Source organism: Magallana gigas, chromosome 9, assembly GCF_963853765.1.
Source record: "Magallana gigas chromosome 9, xbMagGiga1.1, whole genome shotgun sequence".
Taxonomy (NCBI): domain Eukaryota; kingdom Metazoa; phylum Mollusca; class Bivalvia; order Ostreida; family Ostreidae; genus Magallana; species Magallana gigas.
This window is the reverse complement of record NC_088861.1, coordinates 37,365,556-37,392,361: the sequence shown is the minus strand read 5'-3', so window position 1 is coordinate 37,392,361 and position 26,806 is coordinate 37,365,556. Positions and strand designations below refer to the sequence as shown.

General features: G+C 33.7%; 1 protein-coding gene across 1 annotated transcript in view; it reads left to right on the top strand.

Moving 5' to 3' along the window:
• LOC136271902 (uncharacterized) overlaps nt 1-25,451 on the top strand; it is a 205,086-nt gene extending 179,635 nt beyond the window's left edge. The window contains exons 26-28 of the mRNA XM_066072479.1: nt 12,955-13,002; nt 21,506-21,532; nt 22,810-25,451. Coding sequence (XP_065928551.1) covers nt 12,955-13,002; nt 21,506-21,532; nt 22,810-22,856 — 122 coding nt within the window. The 3' untranslated portion in view covers nt 22,857-25,451. The remainder of the gene's footprint in view (nt 1-12,954; nt 13,003-21,505; nt 21,533-22,809) is intronic.
• Nucleotides 25,452-26,806: the final 1,355 nt, after the last annotated feature.

Here is a 26,806-nt window from a genome sequence, read left to right as displayed (position 1 = left end):
TGTACGAGTGCTTTTACATACATGCCAGCTTCGGGATCATTTTGATGAATCCCAACTTGAGCACACCTAGACCTGATGCTCTTAAATGAGTTCTGTACAGGACGTCTTTTACCATAGGTATTGTTCCGTCTCTGAGACGATTGTGATCGAGAACTTCTATCATATCTAGCAATGTTAACATTTCCCTGTGGACACTCTGCCTGTAAATGATACTTTGATCCACATACATAACAGTTTCTGTTGCCAATAGGATTGGTTTTTTTTATATTTGTGGACGTTTAGGATATGTTTGACTTCATTGCATTAACTTCTTTTCGGAGGTTTACTATTTCGTTCTTAAGTTCTTCAAAAAGCTTATTTGAAGGACAATCTGCAGATGTCACTTGAACACTTTCAGACTTATTTGTTTGCAATGGTCTTAAATGAGACTCGGCTTCTAACATTTTACGATCTGATTTTACAAATGCTTCTAATTCTACAGCATGCCGAATCGCATCATTTAGGTTTAATGGCCTTGCTTGTTTTACCCGTAACCTCATATCGGAGTCTATAAGAGCATCTATGAATTGCTCCTTTGCCAAAGTTTCTCTAACATCTCCTGGAGCTGTAGGATAAGCTAGGTTAGTTAGCCTTCTAATTGACTGTCCGAGCTCTGGCAAAGTTTCTGCTGCTCTCTGTTTGCGCTCCCTCAATTGGGTTCTATAGAGATCGTTTTGATTTGAGGGTGGGAATCTTTCTTAAAGGGCAATCACCACTGTCGTGTATCCGCGCCGGTAGTGACATGTTTGGATAACGTGAAAATGGCGTATCCACTTCAAAAACAATGAGTGTTGTGTCCTTTTTTCTATCGACAACGAGGTAAATATTAATCAAAATATCGTAATAATCATTCATATTTTACTGAAGATTTTGCAGTTGAAAAAAGTGTGCGATATTTTTGTTCATCGTAAATAAAAACGACTTATTTGTAGTAATATCAATCATTAACGTGTCATTTAAACGCTAAAGCTAAGAACTATTTCTCGATTACGTAGATAATATAACACATACTAAAAATCTGAAGCAGCCAAAATTAATTTTAAACATTACATTAACCAAATAAAATCAAACTAATGTCTTTTTAATACATTAATATGTATAAAAATAGCAATAAACTCATGCACCTGCTAAAGAAGTAGTACGGTTTGGATAAATAAATTATTCCGGTTTGGATGCTAAAATATAAATTGTGCAAATGGTACGGTTTGAATAATTTAAAGTTATAGAATTTTTTTTTTTATTTTAGACATAAATAGAGCAGTTTGCATTTTATCGGTGTGCAACCGAAGATACATCTTTTTTAAAAATAGTGGATCATTCAATTATACAGCATGATGAAACCAAAATACTTGCACATGTTCAAAGGGGACTAAAACTGGATGACTAAGTTCATTTCTTTAGACAAGCATGTTTTTTCCTCTGATAAAATGGTATATTTAGTATATAATTGATCAGAAATTGATTATTTAACGAATAAGGAATCATTCTTTGACCGAGTGTCATGAGTTGATTATTTTGGTCGGGGCGTGGTCAAATCCAATAAAGCTCGAAACGAAATTATCACGTCACAATATCCAAAGAATGATTCCTTATTACTTATATTAATTTCACAGCAATTGTACGCTTAAATATTTGAATATTAATAAGCAAATGTCACTTGAATTTATTGGACTGAATATGAACAAATTGATACGTAGTGTTATCACATGAAAAAACACTGAACAATGTAAATATAGTTATATCAAGTTTTTTCTTTTACTTACATCTCAAAAGAATACTTTCTTTCATTCAAATTATAAAAAAAAATATGAGTTAAAACTCGAGGAACAAAATAAAATGTTCAACAAAAAAGTTTTTCACCTTTAACCTGAAAAGCAATACATCATATAAACACCTTAACAGACAACTATCTACTACTTTTATGGCAAACGACTATATGATTTTTTAGTTACTTCACGATATCGTGGAGTAAGTTGAACGGAGAAAGTGCTTGGTAATAATACTATGAACGTGAGCCTCGTTTATATTCAATTCAAAGCCAGTACATCGCTAAACGAAGAAAGTTCTACGAGTATTTCACTCCCAGTGATATAATACAAAGTACCACAGATGTCTGCCAAGTTAGAAATAGTTATACTTATAATTGGTCCAAAAACAAAAAAAATTCAACTGATGACGAGACCTACGTAAGCATCGCCAATTTATATGTACATTTTTTCAATCATAATTCTCACCAGAAAATCAAAACGATTAATATGTATCAATGTATATCAAGAAGTTTTTGGTGACTCATGCAGGAAATGAAAGTGGCGTTACTGCAGAAAAAGTACAAAACCCGCGTTAGTATTTAAGATGAAAGTATAATGATAAAAATTTCATAGTTAAAAATTTGCCAAAGCGCAGTTGTTAAACTGTTGTAAAACTAAAAAGTTGTTTGGGAACGTTTCAATTTTTAATTTAAAAAAATATATATATACATTTCCCAGTGTCTTTGCCTGTGAAAACACTACGTATCGATTTTGTACTATATAACCCATAATACAAATGACGCCAAAACGAGGCGCGCCGGCGGGGTTTGTTTATTTTTATTTAAGTATTTAATCGTACGATGGCTTAAAATTATATAAATATAAGTAATAAGGAATCATTCTTTGAATATTATGAGGTGATAATTCTGGTCGGGGCGTGATCAAATCCAATAAAGCCCTGAGGTGATAATTTTGGTCGGGGCGTGATCAAATCTATCATAAAGCCCTTCGGGCTTTATTGGATTTGATCACGCCCCGACCAGAATTATCACCTCATAATACTCAAAGAATGATTCCTTATTCCTTATAGACAAGTATGATGTTTGATAAGTTAAATACTCTGTATCAAAAGTGAATTATTTTTTTTCATTTTCATGAAACCCATAACAAATAAAAATTATAAAAAATATCCACGTTATCACGGTTTGTTCTGTGCAGTGAATCTATATATTATATCGTTTAATTTTTATAAGAGAAAAAAAAATATTTGTATCATTAGATGATTTTACAGACTTTAAACTTTTTAAAGTTGGAATAATTCTGTATTTGACCCAGACTGATCTCTTTTATTTTTTCACTTTTTAACGTTTAAAGCCGATAACGTTATAGAATCATAACTTCATTGAAACTGTCGTAAACACATGTTTTACTTTTTTGTGTCGGCAAAGATTTTGGTAAAGCTGAGTCTTTCGAAATTAATATCAATGGAAAGATTACTAGTATACAACAGACTTAACATATCTGTAAAGCACTCTGTATGCAATTTTTATAAGCCAATTGTAAGTTATTTGGAGCTTGTGTAAAATTGAAATTCAAATTACGATATATTTAGTTTTGCTGACTTAAATGCACAAGTCTTTAACGTGTATGTTTATTTTTTTTTAACTATCTATCACATGACGATGTCCATAATATTGAAAGCATGCTTTTCAGTGAGGGCATGTATATCGCACAGTAGCGATGCTATATTCTCTTCGTGAGGGGATAATTTAAAGAACTGCTTACACTCTTATACTAACCACATCCAAACCGTATCAGATGCGTATCCAAACCGTCCCTATTTTGAAAAACAAGGTCATCCAAACCTGTTCCGTTGTTCACAATTAGTCGACATAAACTGCTTATTTACATAATTCTAACATAAACTTCATAGAACTTTAAAGATTTCATATGCTTTTAAATAGATCTGACGATCTTTTTAATGTAAAAGTAGACAATGTAAGCCTTAAATAACACAAAAACTTATCAAAAAGCAAACGGAGCCACCATTTTCACTTTATCCAAACACGTCACTACCGGCGCGGATACACGGCAGTGATCACTAAAAGTGCATAATCGTGTTTCTGAGCGTAAGGCAAATTTCCTAAAACACCCTGAGCCTGACCTCTCAAGGAAACTGCTAAATAGAGTCCCTTTTCTCGCTCATTCCAATTATTAAGCATGGCACATGCATCAAAATGTGAACGATAATCCAACCAGGATCCTGTGCCATCAAATGTTGCAGGTTTGATATGTGACTGAGACTTTTTATCTCCTAAGTCTCTTGTATTCTTATTTTCATCAACTGCATTAAGCCGACCAGATTTTCTACGATGTGTAATGTTAATTTCTGGTTCGTTTTGTGATAATGGGGTCGACGCAAAATGATCTTGGTCGTATTTGTCATAAGGCGACCTTGCACCCGGCATCAACTCATCTTGCCATGATACTTTTGCAGTAGGGCGTGTTTTAGGCTTTACATCGCTGTGATAGTCTATAACTGAAGAATCTGACACAAATCCCGAATCTCGTGGTTTTTTACTCGTTTGTGGCTCATGAGTGTCAGCGTTAACTTTATCTATAGCTATAGGAAGATGACGAGCATCCTTAACGGTAATCGGTTCATTTACGTGAAAGCGTTAGACGAGGGTGTCTTCCTTCCACGTACATCCACCTGCGCCGGTCTGCGCTGCTCCATCTATCACCATGGTCAACCCTCTACAAAACATAACCCCCGTTGCACCAACTGCTGGGAGGATACACACTTTACTAGAGATTGTCCTAACAATAAAAGATGCAAAGTTTGCAAACATGAGGGTCATCTACCAGGCGACGAATCGTGTGAATTCCACGTTGAATCTGAAAACAATGTGCTTCCCTTCGCCGGGCGTGATAATTGTCTTTCCAATTTCTACCCCTGTGAGTTGAACGTGTTTGGTATCTCACACAAATCGGCTGAACATGCATTCCAGTACATAAAGGCAATGCGCAGCGGGGACATCCCTAGAGCAACATCAATTCAATCGGCTGCTACTGCACTTGATGCCAAAAAAATCGGAAAGCTAATCATTCCGTCTCCAAGCTTTACGGAAAAACAGATAGGCATTATGACAGAAATTCTGGAGGCAAAAGCTGATCAAATCCCCGAATTTTCTGATTTATTAAAAAAACACAAAAAGTCCGTCTTTGTTGAGACCACGTATGACGATTTTTGGGCATCTGGACTGGACAAAGAGGCCACCATCCACACTCGCGCATCCGCTTGGCCGGGAACAAACAAGCTTGGCATTATCATGTCTGAAATCGCTGGGCGCCTACGTCGCTCTGCAGGTCGTTCTCACTCTGCTAGCGGACCAAAGACCAGGACCGCGTCAAAGGATAAATCTAAAACTCAACAACTACAGATCTCAGAGATGATCCAGGACATTCGCAAGACTCAAAACTCTGGCGGCTCAGTTACCAAAAAAACAGCTACGACAAGCCAGGTTCGCGATTCGCACGCGCGCACCGCTGAAGGTTAACGCTGGACTCGATCCCTTTCGGACTCTTACAGGAACTCTGACCACTATTGTGATTTAAGGACTCAGATTATACGGTAAACTAAAACTACCTTAGACTTTTGTTTATTATCGATTGTTTCATGAGTAACATGGCATTGATCAATTTTATATCTATTAATGCAAGAGGCCTTAATACTAAAGAAAAAAGATTAAAGTTCTATAATTGGTTACATGATTCAAAGATAGATATAGCTCTCATCCAAGAGACTCATTTTACCCAAAAGAACGAGTTTAATTACAATTGTAACTGGCGAGGAAAATCTATTCATTGTTTTTCAGACTCTACTTATAGTAAAGGTGTATCAGTTCTATTTAAGAAAGATTTAGATATAGATATTATTAATAGGCACAGTTCTAATGATGGACGTAAAATCTTGATTAATGTAAAAATAGGCGAAACTGATTTAACTTTGGTAAATATTTATGCCCCTAATAATGAATCACACCGTATTCAATTTTTTAAAAGAATGAAAACATTTATTAATAATAACTCGAATAATATATCAAATACTATCTTGTGTGGTGACTTCAACTGTAAGCTGAATAGTACTACTGATAAGAGTTCAAAACTTTTGAAAGAAATTATTAAGCAAATGAAATGTTCAGATCTATGGGAAGAAAAAAATAAACACTCCGATGGATTTACTTGGTGCGATGCAAATAACACACCAAGAAGTAGGATTGATTTTGTATTTATGAGTGAAAACTTATCATTAAAAACTAATAATTTAGCATTACAAAAAATTCCCGGCACCCATTCTAACGGCAATAGAATGTCCGATCATAAATCGATACAATTTGATCTAAATATTTTTGATAACAAAAAGGGGGGTGGTTATTGGAAGCTTAACACGTCTCTTTTAGAAAATAAAGAATACAAAGAGCAAATTTCTGAAATCATAAAAAATATTTCCAACACGCATGACACATTTATACAAAAATGGGAAATTTTAAAGGACGAGGTTAAAAAATTCTCTATAATTTTCTCCGTTAAACAATCAAACAAATTTAAAAAGAAAATATTTAATATAGAAAAAGAAATTGAATACATAGAATCTTTGCCTTACAATGAAATTGATATGATTAGGAAAAGAAACTTAGAGACTCAGTTAAACGAATTTTATGATAAAAAGTCTAAAGGTGCTCAGATAAGATCACGTGCAAAATGGATTAATGAAGGTGAAAAGAACACGAAATATTTTTTATGTCTAGAAAAAAAACATCAAACACAAAACGTAATTTATGAACTACAGAATGAAAAACAGGAAAACTTAACAACAGATGACGAAATTTTAGGTGAAATGTGTCATTTCTATGAGAATTTATACGATACAAAAAATGTAAACGACGTAGACATTGAAAATTATTTAGAAACTAGTAATATTAAAACGCTTTCTACTACAGCTAAAGACAATTGTGATAAATTTCCAACCTTAGATGAATGTATTGATACAGTAATGAGTATGAAAAGTAATAAAGCTCCCGGGCTTGATGGATTGCCAGCAGAATTCTATCAATGTTTTTGGGATCAACTATCTTCACTTTTTTTTAATATGTTAAAAGAAATTTTCCAGTTAAATGAAATGTCTTTCTCTCAACGCCTAGCAGTAATCTCTCTTATCCACAAAAAAGGTGAAAAATATCTATTGAAAAATTACAGACCTATCAGCTTGACTAACACGGATTATAAAATCATTGCGTTTATATTTGCACGCAGATTGCAAAAAGTGATAGATGAATATATAAGTAATGAGCAAACAGCGTACATAAAGGGAAGATTTATAGGTACAAATGCTAGACTAATTCTAGACATTTTTGAATATTGCGAAAACAATAATCAAGACGGGCTACTCCTCTTTTTAGATTTTGATTAAAATTTTATATAAAAACCCAATATTTCGAATTAGACAAGGCTGTCCTATTTCAGCATTATTATATCTTTTCGTCGCTGAAATCTTATCCGATAAAATAAAAAATAATGGGTTAATAAACGGATTTACAGTTAAAAACTCAGAAAAAGAAATTAAAAACATCCAACATGCAGATGATATGACATTATCACTGAAGAATATAGATTCTCTCAAACAAGCCATTAAAACCATTGACGTCTTTTGCAAACTCGCGGGATCAAAAATAAATATATCTAAAACAGAATGCATCCTTCTTGGCACTCTTAAAAACCAATATAACAATGTTGAAGGAATACATGTAACGAACCAATCAGTGAAATGCTTAGGTATACACATTGGTCATGATAAGATTGAGTGTTACAATAAAAACTGGATGAAAATATATCATGAAATGGAAACGTTATTTGAATCTTGGAAAAAAAGAAAACTAACAATATTTGGAAAATGCACAATAATAAACACATTAGCAATTTCTAAACTTATATATGTAGCTAGTATTTTGGAAATACCCGACAATGATTTCATAAAAAATGTTAAAAGGCTTATATTTAATTTCATGTGGAATAAAACTGATAGGATCAAAAGAAATACCATCATAGGTGAAGTATATGAGGGAGGAATAGGTCTTGTTGATATAGAATCTAAATTTACGGCCCTAAAAGCTATGTGGATTCCACGTTTACTTAGTACAGAACACAATATTAAATATTTTTTTAACAGTTTCTGTAAGGATACAAAAATTGATATTGAATATCTGATGAAAACAAATGAGACGGTTGCCAAAGACTATGGTATAATAAACAACTTCCCAGAGTTCTACAAGCAAGCTTTTGTATGCTATAATTTATGTAAAGATGATACCCAAACCAAAATACCTGCCCTTTCTACCGAAGCTTTTTTATTACAACCTATTTGGTCAAATAAAATATTCAATTTTAAAGGTAAGACAATCTGCTTTGAAAATTGGATTAAAAGCGGAATTCTATATGTAAAAGATATTTTTGAAGAGAATGGAACTTTAAAAAGTTCGTCGGATATATTCGATACATTACGCAAAAGAACAAACTGGTTATGTGAATACAAAATAATAAAACAAATTTTTACCAAATTTGAACTCAAATACGATTTTTCAAAAATTCCATACTTACAAACAAAACAACTACAAATAATTTCCGATCAACACAACACCAAAACTTTTTATTCAAGATTAATAAAACGTAAATTTCAAGCACCTTGTACACAATCTAAATTAGAAAAAGAATTTAAGTTGGAAAGCAAAAATGTATGGAAATCAATATATACACAGAAAATTAAAAATACCAAAGACAAAGCCTTAGCTGAGTTTAATTACAAACTACTGAACAATCTGTTATGTAACAATCTTTTAGTGAGCAAATGGAATAAAAATATCACTGCTAAATGCAAACAATGTAACGAAATTGAAAATTCAAAACATCTTATTTTTGATTGTGTTAATGTAGTAAAAATTTGGAAAGTGGCTAGCGAGTGCTTAAATTTTGATATTAATTGGAAGCATATTGTTTTGGGGTTCTACCTGGAAGAAACACAAGTCACCAAATTATATAATTATTTTTTGTCATTTATTGCATATAGAATATACAAATGTAAAATGTATTGTAGACTTGAAAATTTACCCGAATCAATTTTATTGATAAAAAACTCATTCAAAGAGTATATTACGACACACTGTGCAGTTCTGAAAATGCTAAAAAACACAAAAGAAAATGAGCTTTTTCAACTGTTGATATCTAAACTTTGATATTTGTTATTCTTTTCAAAACAATAATATACCCGATACACATAGGGACTGTCTATGTGTATTAGCGCTTTACCCGGGGACGTAGTGAAGGACTGTATGCATATGTATGTGTTATGTCCACCGGGTAAGCCAGGGGTTCAACTTATTTTTACTACGTATACCAATGAATGTAACATTTCAATATATGCATGTATGATTATGTCTTCGGACGATACATTATATGTTAGTATGTATGTTCTATTATATTTATCACTGTGGGCATAATAATGAATAATGATTTCAATTGAAATTCATATCTATGTATAAGCTATCTTTGTAAATTGTTTTATATAAAATCAATAAAAGAATTTGAAAAAAAAAAAAAAAAACTTTATCTATAGCACTAGCGTTATGAATATTGAAACTTTCATCTTTTAACTCTTGAAGTTTTTGTTCAATAAAAGATATCTCTTTGTCTATGTCGTCTATGTTAGTCATAGCCACGTTTTAGATAATGCCACCATAAAATGTCATAAACAATCGTCGATAAAAATGAAACAATTACATGGACTTTATTCAACAAATTATAAAAACTCTTAACTTCACTAGCATGAAAACATCAAATAAACTGAACTTTACTTCATATCTATTTCACGACGATCACTAAGTTTGAAATAAAACAAGAGATTTTACTTGATATACAAACACCGCTGCTACCAAATTTGTAACGGTTTTTCCAAGTTACAAATAAAATAATCAGTTTATAATTCGTGAGTTCGCTTAGGTTTCCTTCCTAAGAATCAAGTAAGAATTAAAAGCAACACTTACGTTGTCGATTTCTCGTCATCAGACGACGCTACGGAACATAAACAATGTATGCTAGAAAACCAAACCAAATCCGGTTACCTAAAATCAATCCGGATTGTATACTTGTATAATATTTTCCTCGGGCCTATCTGGGCTAAATGATTAGAAATACAATCAAAGAATCAAGATACAAAATCACTCTATAACCAACTAGCTGTAGACTATGGATTTAAACAAACAATTCTGTTTGCTACCACAGTCAACGACAACCACCTATCAAATCACTATAGAAATATAATACCCGGTCAGCTGAAAGTCACCAAGACACTTATTAAGTCACAAAGACACTATGAAGTCACCAAGACACAAGCTACAGAAACAAGGTTAAGAACTGAGTGGTCTAGCTAACAATTCTGTTGCTTTCCGACACAGCTCAAATCCCTGTTCTGTAGAACTCTAACCGAAGAGATTCACCAGAAGACCGTTCGAGTCGTTCACCGGCAGAAGACTGACTAAGAATGATAGGGTGGCTGTATATATACCCTGCAAGTTCTCACTGATTGGTCTAATCATGCATCATTTCTATTGGGTATACTGATTATCACTGATTGGTCAAAAATGGAGGCAAATGATTGGTTAAACACAGGATACATTTCAATCCGGAAGTAAAATCATTACATTAAGTATGAATTCTCGCAATTGCGCGGGATATCATTTAGTTTTATATAATCTTACAATAATAAATATACTGAAAACGCATTATAACGTTTATATTTGCGTTCTTGGCGCATGAATTAGCTAAGTATATTCAAAGAAAATTAAACGTCGCAGGTTTCCATTGCAAACATAAGAAGAAATATTCTTTGAATGTAAATATAACCATGTGGAACCTTTAAATCAATTTACTTGCTAGTTTGAAACCTTATCAAAGCCCGTAAATCCATCTACTTGCCAAAACTTTGTTTGTGCAACTCAGAATTTTTTTTAAGGACAGATTCATTTTTTTGGTGTTGAACAGAGTCGCTATAGGCTGTATGTTGCGGTACTGTGGTCTGAAGGTATGGCGTAGGTTGTAGGAATAACCATTTTAGATGTTTGAATGTGATTGATCTAGGCTGTTATAATTGATATTTGGCACCGCACAACTTTGAACAGACTCGCTATGGGGGTGTTCATAGTCCAATAAAACATTGAACGTAGGCTAACACAATAAAGGCAGCTGTACTTGTACAAGAAATGGGATTTTTCATATGAACCCTTGAAAAAAAGTTATAGTGTTTACGAATATTGAGTTTTGGAGAAGTAAACATTGACGTATTGTGCGTGGAACCAGGTGTTATTCACAACAGCCATCACTGAGAGTCAGTTCCTCCATAGAAACAGGCAGAGTTTTGCTCTTTACTGAGTACCATAACCCTTCCAAGACATAGAGTACCGATCAGATCCAACCTAACAGAAAGTAAACCCCAACTTAACCCTGGGTTTACTTTTTGGGTTTCCTATGGGTTTCTTGGGTTAGAATCACAGTCAGTAGGATGGTAAGATCAAAGACTGTCCCGCTTCACAATTCAGTGCGTACAGTTGACCCCAAAAGTAATTCCCGAGAAAACTCCGAGAAAACCCAAAGTAATTCTAGAGTGAACCCAAAAGCAGACCCAGGGTTAACCCCAAGTAAACCCAATAAGTAAACCCGGGGTTTAGCTGGCATTTACTCTAGAGTTGGGTTTGGTCTGATCGCTACTGTAGCCTTTTGGCAACCACTCTCACGGTATGAACATACTTGATAAATGTATTGCTCTTATAAGTGTGTGAGCTCAAGTGCATACATATGTTTGAGAATAAGAAAGTATACGGTTAATCCATTGCTCGAGATCTGTGGTATATACTTTCTTTACGTTAGCATTTTTCTATATATGGTTCATGACTCAGCAGCACCTATTTTTTAGGACACTATTGTAACCAAATTAATTAACTGACCTCTTATTAATACATATTGTAATATTATTATTACAAATGTATCGCATTTGTAATATGCGTATCGATTATATGAACTGACGAAACCGAAAGGTGAGGTACAACGCTGGCGTCTGATAATTGCAGAAACGATACAGTGGAAGTTGGTCACGCACTGACTGCGACGAAAACAAAACTCAAACACCGTTGTCGTTCTGTTTCTTGTTCTCGTGGTCATTGTTTGTCGCAAAAAAGGCAATGGCCTAATATTTTTCGTTAGATGATTTATAAAAACTCATTGAATTAATTAAAATTATTCTATTAGAAAAACATAAACAAATATTGATATAAGAAAAGGTATCATTAAATGAAAGAAGTAAAAAAAAAGTTTCAAGATGACGAGAGCGAAAGTTGCAAAATATGATGCTAAAATATCCAACGGTCATCGCAAATTAATGATAAAATACCTCATAAACAATTTGATAAAAATGTGACCGATAAGCAAATAAATACTTTGTATCGCTATAGAAAAGTAAAATTATTCTAAGCTATAATATTTTATAAAATAGACACCAAATTCTTTTACCAACCTCATTCAACGAGTCACTAAATATAAAGGATGTTAAAGGACTGATTCAAGCGGGGAAACCACAGGCATTAAAATAAATTATCACTTTTCTGGTGTCCCTTTTAATTTGTTATATAATCTTTATTTAATACAAAGAGAACATTTAAGCCATATTATCTACTGTAATGATCAGACCCAACCTAACACTAGGGTAAACCCCAACTAAACCCCGGGTTTACTTTCGTTAAACTAAAGTGTGAAACACATCTTTTATCTTACCATCTTACTGCCTGTAATCCCTGCTCCTGGTATAGACACATGAAACATCTGCTTTCTTTCAGGGGTATACTTCTGATCATGATCGGGGGTTACGTTCTGTCTGTGCTCTGGGTTTACTGCAAGTTTTCTCTGGGTTTACTATGTGTCAACTCTAGTAAACCCGAAGTTAACCCAGAGAAAACACCGAAAGTAAACCTAGGGTTAAGTTGGGTTTACTTTCTTAGGTTGGGTCTGATTGGTACTGTATTCTTAAAACCTTAAAAATCTGTTTTACTTTATTTTTCTGTTCAAGGCACACAAACTGAGGAGGAAACTGGTGTTAAAGATATAGCGCATATAGGTATGATTTTTGTTTCAGTTGTATGACTTCTTTATAACTTGGTTTAAAGAGTGTACAAGATACGCTGATCAGGTTAAATACATTCAATGCGAGATTAGCAAAGTGCAAATTGATCGCATATGCATGACATTGGAACTTATTCAAACATAAGTGTTTGAAATTACTGTATTCATTGTTACAATAATTATTATTTATAGGGTCTTCAGCGGAAGACCATACTATTATTCTATTGTTTCTTTTTCAGGTTTCTTTTTTCTATTATTATTTTTTTTTCTTACCGATTTTTGTGCAGACGATTTCTCGAAGATGGTTCAATCGATTTTGATCAAATTTTCAAAACGTACGCGATTTTATCTAAAGTTGATGTTTTTTGAGCAATTTTCGAAAATACACTTCAGGTCGAAAGTTGACGATTTTTAAATGTCAATTTCGTCAGCTAGAGATCCAAAAAAACTAGAGGTACTGTGAGCAAGCTCACAATTGATACCCCCGCTAAGAAAAATAGTTTTGCTATTATAGAAAATATTGGATGAATCTATTTCACTGTCAATTTTCTATAAATAACAACTTCTCTATTTTTTAAATCTGTCAATGCTAATAGGAGTAAACAAACCAATTTCTTTCCTTTAATTCCATTTTATTCTAAGTTATCTGTTAATGCATGAGGACATTTGCATCCTTCCGTTAAAAAAACTTGATTCGAATTAAAACGAAATCCACATGTCAAGCAGCCATTTAATATTTCAACATTTTGAATTTTTGGTATACTGAGCCCGATTTTTTTCGATTTTTTTTCCTAAACATATTTTTGAAATAATGACCTTGAACTTCCTCAATTGACCTTAGGTCAAGGTCATGACACACCATGTGGTCATAAGCAATATTTGTGTGAAGACAGAACATTCAATGTTTCTCCATAAGAAAGATATGGACCGGATAAGAATTCTGCAATTGTTCTGCCAGTGACCTTGACCTTGCCCGAATGACCTTGGGTCAAATTCATGACACATCCTTAGTACATAAGCAATCTTTGTGTGAAGTAAGGACTTCCTATGTTTCTCCATAAAAAAGATATGGACCGGACACGATTTTTTTCATTTTCTGCAAGTGACCTTGACCTTACCCGAATGACCTTGGTTCAAGGTCAAGACACACCATTAGGTCATAAGCAATCTTTGTGTGAAGTAAGAACTTCCAATGCTTCTTTATAAGAAAGATATGAACCGGACACGATTGCACAGACGGACGGACAAGGTGATTTCTATATACCCCTCCCCCCAAAAACTTTGTTTGCGGGGGGTATAACTAGTAAGGATAGAGCGCTGAAATTTTCAAGAGTGTTAGACATAGCGTTTTTTGTCTTGCTCCTGGGTCACAAGAATGTCCTCCGTCACTTCCGGTCGTCACCGGAAGGAAATTCCAAAAGTGGAATTTTTCAATAATTTTTTTGTTTTTTAATATTTTTCTGTAGATTTATAGTGACCCTTTTACTTTTTAAGAATATGTAATTTGTATAAAAATCCATCGGCACATTTTCGAGATATTAAAGGATGGGGCCCAGGTATAAATAGCAGCCAATCACAAAATGCATAGGAAATTCAATTTTCTCTGCAGCTTTCAGTTCAGAGAAAATATTTTTAAATTACTTGCATTGTTCATTAATCAAAAAATTCTATTTTTTGTCGTGGAAGTAGATACTTAGGCAGTTATCAATTGACATTAAAAATTTTACAAACAAAAAATTATTAAAAGAGAATTCATCTTATAAAGTTCTGAAGCGGCTCAAAATTTCAAAATTCAAATTTCAAATTCTAAACTAGTGATTGACATTGGAGGCGGAGATAACCAATGTTTTGTTTACACAGGAAGTGGCTGTCGCCATGTGCTCTGTAGATTACTCAACACAGCATGAGAAATGTATCGGCAAAAATATTTTCCTTAGCATTGATTAAAAAAGCAATCCTTCACATGAATAACACTGTTGGTGTGATAATTATTGAAATTTATTAAAAACCTAAAATTAAAATAATCACATTGCTTTTAGTTCCACATAAAAATCTTTATGAGTCCGCAATAAAGATGCATAATGTCCCATCCATAGTCAATAATGCGAGTTAATTCATATGCAATACTTCCTATTTTAATAATATCGATGATGATTTTGGTTATGTTTGATCTCTCCCAAAAATTCCTGTGTCAAAATTTAAATCAAGCTAGCCAATTGTCTGTCCTTCCATTGGTGTGAGCTACTTTACTTTGCACATTCCACTAGCCACCATAGTTTTGTATGTGATGCAAGAACAACACAAGCAATGCTGACATTCTTCACTCTTCAGTCTCCCGAACCTGACTTATCACAAAGTTATCAAAATGTGGGTCACTGTCCTAAGAACTTTGTAATAAACCCGTTCTTGTTTTTATCAACAGGAACTTCATTTAAAATCCAACTCAGTGTCAAAAGCTAATGAAATGTTTCTCCATGACTTTTATAGTTACTTCCAAAGCTAAAATATACATTCTCCCAGCTTATTGTGATGTTCTGCCATTTCCCTCCTTTTTCACTCTGGTTCCTATAGTTCCCACCACAGGATGATTAATATAGGGTAAATAAGGGGTTGTCTGGCCTGATTTTACTTGGTCTTTGATATTGGACCTTTTATTTCAACCTAGTACCATTCTAGATTACTATACTAATGACCAGACCAATACGTGAAAATGTACCTCAGACCCCATTCTTTTTGTCCGTCAAATATGCAGCGGATTGAACAATTTACAACATATTCCTGAGATCAAACGACGCGTATCGCCTATACGGAAAATAAAAATTTACTCAGAACACGCTGCGACCCCCCCCCCCCCCTCCCCCGATTCACAAAACAATTTAACTTTTCTGGCCTGATTTTAACTTGATCTTTGATCTTGGATCTTTAATTTCAACCTAGTACCATTCTAGATTACTGTACTAATTACCAGACCAATTTGTTCATTTTTAACAGAGTTGTGGGTTTTTTGGCATTTGAGTTTAAGTTGGAGTGCTTGACATGTACTGTAGAAAACAATTCTTACCCCTGAGTCCTTCACTCATTCCTAATGAAAATTCATGAAAATGTATCTCGGACCCCATTCTTATTGTCTGCCAAATAATCAGCGGATTGAACAATTTAGAATAAATTCCTGAGATCAAACGGCGCGTATTGCCTGTACGGGGAGTTAAAATTTACGAAGTACACGGGATGTAAGCAGTCGTATATTATTTTTCGTGCATGTATATTTCTTGTTTTCCGTTTAGTCTGTATCTATGATAGCGTGTGAACTACTTATGAATGTTAAAACTGTGAAAATGACTGTCATCAAATTCGTTTTTTCTACATTTATAAAGATTTTATCAATCCAGTTGAAATAAAACAGTCAAACATAATAGTAAACGACACGCAAAAAATTCGCAACGCTGAAATACATGCGTAAAATGCATCAGTCTTTGATTTATATATAGGACTTCCCCTAATTGTCGAAAAAATCAAGCTCGGGCGTTTTCAACCCCTCCGGAAGCAACATGCATCAATATTTAAAATGACCTCGCATTGTTACAAAACCTAAAAAGTCAGACATCTTACACGTTGTTTTTCATCATATACTAGTACACAAAATCAGCTCGTGTCCCGGGTGGAAACACCCTAAATTATTTACAACATGATTATTCCAACACACACATCTTACGTATCTGTAATCTGTGATAATGCATTTGGTTAAAACCCCTGTCAAACCAGAGCTCCGTCCTCACGGCGATCCCGTGCGTCCTTAAAAAATGTAAAACGCCAAGGTAAACACAGAAGAGTCTCCTACAGCGCCGTAACGACACAACGCAACGGCATCTTCGTCCGTCGCAGTAGGATCGCCTTGGAACATTTTAGAACACCATGCGACGGCGCGCACTTATAACATGCACAAAGTACGCGCCGTGGCTCTGCGTTCTGATAAACACGCCGTAGAAGCGTAGTGAGGTCGCCATGACAGCGACGTAAGATCTCCAACAGCGCCACGAGAGCTCCGTCGGCGCGCTCAAGGAACGCAGCTAATCGCAGTGATAAGTCAATTGCGCTTGCACGGAGACCTCACGGAGTCCTTTGGGATCTTAATGCGTCTCTATCGCGCTCTCACTGCGCATCTACAGCGATTACACAAGTTGTTTTTCATTTGGCTGCGTTCACACTGCGACCCCAAAGAGCTGTTGCTGCGTTCATCGCACCCTTGTGCCGTTTCTTTTGCGTTTATACCGTGATCTCATGGCGTTTCTAGTAGGCTGTCATCAGGACCACGAAAAACCGAACAATTATGGCTGTTGTACAATAGCAAGCGATGTAATAATTAAAAACTGGATGTTGATGACTATGTAAAAAGTAGCATTTACTAATATTCTAAGACCTACCAATGGACGTAGATGAAATGCGTGCCATTTTTTTCTGGTGTTTTTACATCTTTTCTATGTTTTCTAACAACTAATAACGGATTATTTTTTGTAGACCTGACTACCAAAAGTTTTGTCCTAGTCCTTCACAAATTGTTTAGAAGTACTTATGTCTCAATTACAAAGTACCTTTTCATAAAATCAAAACAATTTTTTTTCATTTATTTACTAGTTGTAAATTCTTGTTTGTTTCCCATACAATTGTACAAATTAATATCAACCTACCAAGAAGTACAAAACGTCTTGTGCACGCAGTCAGCGCGCAAAGCAGGCCGTGGACGCGCGGTAAATACTCCTAATATGTCATGAGCGCTCGGCGGAGACTCAGCGAGAGCGCAGTTAATTGCAAAGTAGAACTCTGTGGAAACGCATTTACACGCCGTGGAAGCTCTGTAAGAACGCCTCGGTCCCCGTCAGGACGCCGTGATATCTCCACCTGTACAATTTTCAAATAAAACTCTACATTTTTCTGAATTTTCGTTGCGATCATACGCTGATTCCATAAATTTTACAACACCGTGAACACGCCGTGGATCGAGACGCAGCTTAGTGTGACAGGGCCTTGAACCTCTGTCACACCGGAGCTGCGTCCTCACGGCGATCCCACTGCGTCCTTAAATAATGTAAAACGCCAAGGTAAACGCAGTACTTAGAGTGTCATACAGCGCCTTAACAACGCAACAGCATCTTCGTCCGTCACGGTGGGATCGCCGAACACCATGCGACGGCGCGCACTTTAAACATGCACAAAGTACGCGCCGTGGCTCTGCGTTTTGATAAACACGCCGTAGAAGCGTAGTGAGGTCACTGTGACAGCGCCGTAAGATCTCGAACAGCCCCGCGAAAACTCCGTCGGCGCGCTCAAGGAACGTAGCTAGTCGCAGTGAATCGCCGAACACTTCTTCTGGGGAAAAACAGTCCTAATCAGACAGCAAATACATTATATAGCATACAGACTTTTATTAAAATATATATGATTTATGTATATTATATTGAAAATTTAATGCAATTTGGTACACATGTTTGTCATAATTATATCTAGGTCAAGGCTAACATCGGGTATGATCAAGCATTTTTTGACAGATTTATGTGACTTGGACATATTAAATTTCAATTATTTGTAGTTTTCGTTCATTTTCTTCGCGGATGTTTCCAAAGGAGGAGGGGGGGGGATAAGTGTTTTACAAACATCTCCTGTTTGTTGTTGATTCTGAAAGAATATGTGAGTTTTAAAAAGGTTTATGCACATTCGGTGAGTATATGTTTTGATTGGATTCGGACAGTTGATCGTGTAGAGAACACATGATTAAAAATACTACTTAGTAGATTAGGGAAATTTTCAAATCGAATATTTGCATATTCAGCCACACTCGAATAGTTGATACATAAATTATATATATATATATATATATATATATATATATTAATAAAAGTCATTAATATGTTTTACGGTGCAACCGTTGGGGCGAGCACAGCATGTGACCAAACAATGAATTATGATAAATCAATAAAATGAACAACGTAAATGAATTTGATTGCAAAATAAAATAAAACATACATACTTTTCAGTAAATTTTCATTATTCATAGTTTATAAGATTTGTTATAATTTATCTATTTATAGGTAGAACAATAGTTTAATCTCAGATACAATGTTGTTGAATAATAAAGATTTCAATATAAATGTTCATTGCACTGTATCTCCTCTTATTAAGTGATTGTAACATCAACTCATCCTTTTTTTGCAGTAAACTTACAGGTAAAAATTGACTCATCGTATAGCCCCCCCCCCCCCCCCGCATTTTTTTGGAGTGAACATAAAGAAACCACTGAACAGTAAAAAGAGCTGAAGGATTAGAATTTTCTTGGGTTTTTTTCTTATTGCTTGTAAAGATTTTTTGGATGAGGCTGCCATCCACCTATCCACACCCTTTTTGAAAAAAGCGATGCTACGTGTACGTTCCATGAAATTATCGTAATTAGTGAATAAAATAAATATGAGCATTCATCCAATTGAGTGCATGTTACAATTATTTCCTGTATTTGAAGAAATGACCTCATTCTTTAGCTTTGCAAGATTTTGAGAGGATTTTGCTAATTTCACCAGATTTGCAATAACTTCAGTTAGAGTAATTTCCCCTTATTATAAAGTCAAAGTTCACGTTGGTAAGTGTAATCTGACTCTTTAAAACCCCCCTGAGAAATAAAAGTACGCGAAGTATACTGTTTAATTTTTTTAATTAAAAAGCATGATGATTTTAAAATTACACATCTTATATGCTTCTCAAAAGTTTTACTGGCTTTGATTCTTGCGAAAACGTGAGGTTGGAAACCATTGGTACTATGAATTGTGGGTCAATATTTACTGACGCGGAAAAAAATCTCTCGGATCAATGTGTGAACCTTTGTGACGTCACTCGATTATTTTTGATTGAGAGTGTACTGAGGTCAACTTCAGAAGTAACATTAAGAGTATATCGTATACATCGTTATTGTTTTTATTGTCTTTTTGATTCTCGAGAGAGTGTGAAGTGATAAAAATTGCCATGATTACAGAGAACTACTGGGACAATGCATTACTGGTCCGATTTACTGACGCCAAAAAAATCCGTTGAATGAATGTGCAACTAGTCCGAATTTTCTATTCACACACGCATTGCCGATAGAGCTCGCTGCGCGCCGGCGAGCTGCGCTCGCTAATAAAAACGCTATGAAAAAACTTTAGGACTGTTCCACAATGACCATGTTGACATCAGGCGATTTCAACCCCCTTCTTCGCAATCACGTACTTTAACGCATATTCCCGTTACCCTGTAGTTTTGATTTTTATCTATTACTTTACGATTGAAAACTTAAAATTTGAGAGTTTAAAACTTAAATTTTAAGCCATTTCATTCATCAAAATGTCTGCACGAAGAAGTATTTGTTACCATTACAGCGATTCGAAGTCGTGAATTGCGGGTCACATCAGACGCGTTAAGCTTTACGAGGAATCCGTGCAAGATCCGTGTAGAACGTTTCCTCAGATTAATAAGAATTCATTACGAACATTTAACTCATAGAAAACAATAAACACTGTAGCCCTACTAATCTTTTAAGCAAACTTGTAGTCTTTTTCCACAAGCAAAAGAATAAGACAGTTTTAAAACGGAGGCTGCCAATTAAGAATGTCTATAAAGTTTCCGTATGGGTACAATATTCAAATACGCAATCCCTTATCATGTTTTATATGGTTAATAAATTATGACTTCCATAGGCAATTCAAATCAACTATGTGGCACTTTTATTTTTACGTAACGTCATTTTTTTAATTTTCAAAAAAGTCATTTTGTCCGCGGCTTTTTTCGAGAACGCTTCAAGATAGATTGTGGAATTTTTTTGTGCTTTTATATATATATATATATATATATATATATATATATATATATATATATATATATATATATATATATATATATATATTGTCTCTGTAATAAGGCTGGAAATGAAAATCCGTCACTTCCGGTCGAAAGCGAAAGTAAATCGCTTTTTCGAAAATTTAAATATTCGATCAATTAAAAACCGTATACGTATAAGGTGAACCTAACACTAAAAACCGTTTTTAAATTGCACGATGCATTACATAGATATTGGGGTTTAAAATTTGACTTTTCCAGAAATTTTGATTCCGTGTTCTAGGTTTAAAAAATAACGTAAAGTTAAAAGTAAAATTAAAACGTACCAAAAGTAATTCGATTTTTCTAAGTCGTACTTTTAGTCTTTCTTGAAATCGTAATGGTTTATGCTAATTCGTAATCAGAATCATTTGGATTTTGTTGCATCGTACCAAGAATTATTCGATCTTTTTTATCTTTTTGTTTACGTTACTATTGTTATACATGTATTGGTTTAAGAATGTTACTTCTTACGGGAACATCTAGCTTTACTCTTGATATTAACGGAAGACCAAGTCGTTGCATTATCATTATTTGGAATTTATGGATTTAGCAAACTTTTGTTTTGAGTTTATGGTATTTTCTTCTTTTTTTTTCGGGATTAGATACTGAAAACAGAATGGAACCTATCGGTAAGATATATATATATATATATATATATATATATATATATATATATATATATATATATATATATATATATATATATATACTGAAATAAATGAAAACACAAAGATCGAGTAAAACATAAGCGCTTTCATTTTCTTCAGATGTTTTACAATACTAACATGGAAACGTTTGTTATGACGTCATAATAGTTAAACGGCGTCTTCAAGTCTCTGAATGACGTCATATTTTCCCTATTTTTAGATATTACAATACTACTAAAAATTGATTATATAACACGGTTAATACATGAATAAAACATTTAGAATACTCAGATGTTACATTAAGCTATTCAATTTAGGTTTAAAAGTTCTTATAAAATGTTTTTCTTTATCACGCCTTTCAACAGTATTAGAATTGTACATTTTATAGAACGGAAAAGCAGTAAATGATTTTTTCCGCACAGGTCAAAGTGTTCACTAACTTTTATATATATAATATAAACTCGATTATATCGAAGTCGTAGAGATCAATGGATTAATCTCGTTATATCCGTATAACACGAATTTGTAATAATTGTAGCGAATATACTATATCAATGTTTTCTTTTAGCAGACTACATGTTTTGATAATTTTAATAAACAAAGTGTAAATTGAAGAGTTTATGTGAAAGTAGATTTATTCAAACTATTATGTAAAATGAGTAGATCAAACTTTTTTACCTGTAAATACTGTAAATAAAATTCTTTAAAAGTGTTAAATGTCGTTATTATTCACCTCTACGGGTCACAAAATCAGTTTGCTAAATCTGTCATATATTCATTATATCGAAATTGGTAATACATGTATAGGTTAAATTTTGTTGAGCATTTAACTTCCGTACATACGTGTTTCTGCTCTATCCGTTTTTGTACTAAATAACGTAAATTTCGTACTTACCGCCACGTGAAATAATTGCTGTCTCGAGGGGACAATGACGATAGCCAGTAACTAGGTATATTATATATACTAGTGGGACAGGAATACATGTACATGTAATTTTAAAAACCAACCGTTTACATATTAGACATAAATTTGACACATTAAAAAAAAACAATCAAATTAAAGAAAAACAAAACAATGTAAAATTATGTTAACATGGAATAATCGTCAATTGATAGTTTGATACGTACTTTTAATATTATTAATTAAAGCTAATTCAAAAATGGTAGCTAAGGGTTTTGCATGTGTATGAATGTTAATTACTCTTTGAAACAATTTTAAGCTAATGGAAGCGATTTTGATCATTTTGTGTCTGTTTTAGGACAGGAAAGTGAAGATGATATTGAAGGGAATACCACAGCAACCTGATTGCCGTCTATTGGATATTTCTCGGAAAGTCGTATCGGCTGAAATTTTTGTTTGAAAATTACCTGTAAAATTATTTATATTCTTTTCCACTCATTCCTTTAATTTGAATTTAAAGAAGTGCAACCAATCTGTCATAAGTCATAATATCCTTTTTACATTATTTCTTTGGAATTTTGAAAAAAAAATAAAGAGAGGACTAGGGCATTTGTGTCACAGCGCCATAGTTTGCATAAGCCCTTGTATACGTTTATTCAAAAGGTGTCGATTTTGCCTTTATATGCTCAATGACATTACAAAGTATGAAAGTGGACCACATTTACTACAGATCGTAACACTTAAAACACAATCTTTACACAGGGACACTGCCAAACGTATATATGTAAAATACCTTTTACGTATAATGGCAAATGTCCTACCAACCCAGTTTTATGGTAAAATATGTCCCCTATACTCGCTTTGTAGCAAATTAAAAAAAAATATACCGTCTTGTGTCTCGCCTAAATTGTCTTATGATTAGGCTCAAAGAAACGCATTTACAATGTTGTTCTTTTAAAGCTCAAGTTTATCTCATTTTTTGTACTTGCAACAATATCACTACAGCGTTAAACATCACATTTTAAACTCGCTTATTATAAGGTCGCCATTAAAGTAGAAAAAATCTGAGATATTCAGAGTGCTATATCCGGAAAAATGACAGGCAAATGCAAACACGAAAGTGTTTATTGCTTACTTACAGTGTATGTGTCCTTTTCCCGAGGATTAATTAAACAACTTTAAATCCACGATAAGTAGAATGATATGCTGGAGTCTATACTTTCATTTTTTTTTTTTGGGGGGGGGGGTACGTTGTTGTTTGTACAGTTCCCTCATTTCTTAAAGAAAGACACTACATGTATATATGCTTTTAAAAATTATTAATTTTCTGACTAACACTGAACATTAAATCTATCAATTTACAATATGTATAACATGTATTCGTTGTATAATTTTGTGCGTTTCATAGATTTTACTTCCATATCTGTACATACTTCTCCACTTTTTAATGTTTTACAGTTTGTATATACATGTATTCCGCAAGCATTTGTTTGCCACCTTTTTGCCTATTGTTATAATTTTGATATTGGATTGTTGTACACCGCTCCGAAGGAGAAGGGGAAAAACTGTTCAACCTTGTGTGTGTGTCTGTCTGTCTGTTCGTTTTAAAAAAGTCGCATTGTTCTCAGCAACCATTCATTGCAGGTGCTTGAAATTTAAACACTCTCTTTGCTTAGGCATGCCGTATAATAGGATGCATTTTTGTACCAATCGGAGGTCAACTTCCTGTTAAATAATGACGTTGTCTATATTTAGCCTAAATTTTCAAACAGGTTATGGTCAAATTTACATTGAAACTATTTATCGCAGATGCTTGAACTTTGAACACACTATTTGTTTAGTTATTTATTAAAAGCATGCTATATAGTAGGATACATCTATATATGCATCAGACATTAACTTTCAGTTAAATAATTTTTAAAATGATTCAGGTACATTAATTTGTTGTGCCATTTTATAAAAGAGTTGACATAAAATATGTTTTTCACCTATTTATTTGATTTATATGCACTCACTGGCAGTTTATGACGTCAGAAGTGACGCTATTTTTATAATTCAATCAAAATCAGTCAAAAATTGACATTTTTCTTATTTTTTTTCGATTGAGAAATATAGAGCGACTCTTTGAACAAGAACGAACTTTTTGTCACGTATAAGTATTGGAAAGATACATATTTGGTGAAAATATTTTGTTGGTCCATTCAGTCGCTCAATGTTTCCTTAAAGAAAAAATGCTTCAAAACAAGCCGTTTTATGCTAAAACTGAGAAAATGGCGGGAAAAGGTAAACTTTATGATGTCATGTTTTTAAATTGTAGGGACTGAAATCAAAATGAAAATTATGAAAAAAACTTCAATTGTATATTTGTACAAATTAAACAAAAAATAATAGTAAAATTACAATGTTCATTTAAGGGGGCCATTTTAGGCTCAAACCATATATAGTCCTTTGTTTATTTTTAGCAAACATTTTCAAACAATCTTTCATCGAAGATTTCTGTGCAACTATTTATTGCAGGTGCTTGAAATTTTTATCAACTCTCTGTTTAGGCATGTCATATGGTTGGATTTTTTTTACCCAATCAATCGTCAATTTCCTGTTAAATGACGACTTTTTTTTAATTTTCAGTCTATATTTTCAATCAAATTTCATGAACGATTTCTTAGCATTAATTTTTATAGATGTTCCAAATTTAATCACATTCTTTGTGTAAGCATGTTATTTGTATCAATCGGAAGTCAACTTCCTGTAAAATGCCGACTTTGCTTGTTTTTTACATATATATTTTCATCAGAGCTTAGGTGTATTACTCGTGTACACTGGCTCACAGATATCTTGTTTCATTTGAATTATAATGTGGTGTGATACACTGTAAAGATCATTGTGATATTGTTTTAAAAGTTATATACAGTATTGTGTAAAAATGATATTTTCTTTTCTGATTTGTATTCTATTATAATAATTTCCAGTCGTTACTTAAATAAATGATAATTTCTGCCATCTATCTTTGTCTTTGTATGAAGGAAGTTGATACATTAAAAATGGAATATTACCAAGCTTGTGCAAAAGAACTTTAGCGTCAGTGAACTTAACTTTGAATTAATTACACTGGAGAACATAGTCTATTCTTATGCCCCCGCTCCAAAATAGAAAGTGGGATATTGGGTTTTTGTGGGTGTGATTTTTTTTGCATTTAACTCAGAAACAATTTATCGCAAATGTCTTAAATTTTAACACTTTCTTCGTTTGGGCATGTCATATGATGGAATCCCTTTTGTACATGTACCAATCGGATGTCAACTTCCTGTCTGAAAAGGTTTATATCGTTAATCATAATTTTCAAACATATTTTTGTCAAAGACCTTCAAGCCAAATGTAATACGTTTATAGAATTAATCGGAAGTGCTTGATATTTTAACAAACTCTTTGTATAGCTAGGCATACATGTACTATATGGTGGTATCTTTTTTGTGCAAAATAGATAACAACTTCCTGTGAAATGACGACGGTTTTATTTTCAGCCTTTATTTTTATTAGCTCACCTGAGCTGAAACCTCAAGTGAACTATTCTGATCACATTTTGTCCGTCGTCCGTCTGTAAACTTTTTTACATTTTGAACTTCTTCTCTAAATGGCATATCTAATTTCAACCAAATTTGGCACAAAGCATCCTTATGGAAAAGCAAATATAAATTGCAGAAATAAAAGTCCGATCTGTATTCAAAGCGGAGAAAACCTTAAAACTGTATAAAAAGGGGGGGGTGCATTTTTAAAAATCTTCTTCTCAAGAACTACTGAGTCCAGTTCAACGTAGTTTAGCATAAATTATCCTTATGGGAAGGAAAATATAAATTGCAAAAATTAAGGGCTAATTCTGTTTCAAATCTGAGTTATTACAAAAATAATAATAAAGGAAAGGAGTGTTTCAATCAGTTTAATAGCTTCGGGTTCGGCATCCGGTAAAATGGGTAGGCAAGAATTGGCCTGGGCAAAACAAAAGATTGGCAGTTATTAATCTGCCAATCTCATTAAAATTTCAGGATATTTGATGGACCAGTATATTTGTATTCGCTGTAAATATTGCTGCAAAATAATGCGTATTTGGAATTGACGATTGCCGATCTGCCCCGGCTTTTATTTTGCCACGGCCCGGGTTTGCATACCAATTTTACCAAGACTCGTATTCCATACTTCTAAAACGAGGTTCTTTGTTTAAAGCAGCCATGACATTATACGAAAAAGGGTCGATCTGACTATGATGAATTTGCTTGTAGTGCAACAGTTCGCGTATGAAGGGACATTTTTGAAACATGCAAAATATATTGGTGCCAATTGTGTGAGGTAAATTGAGGCTA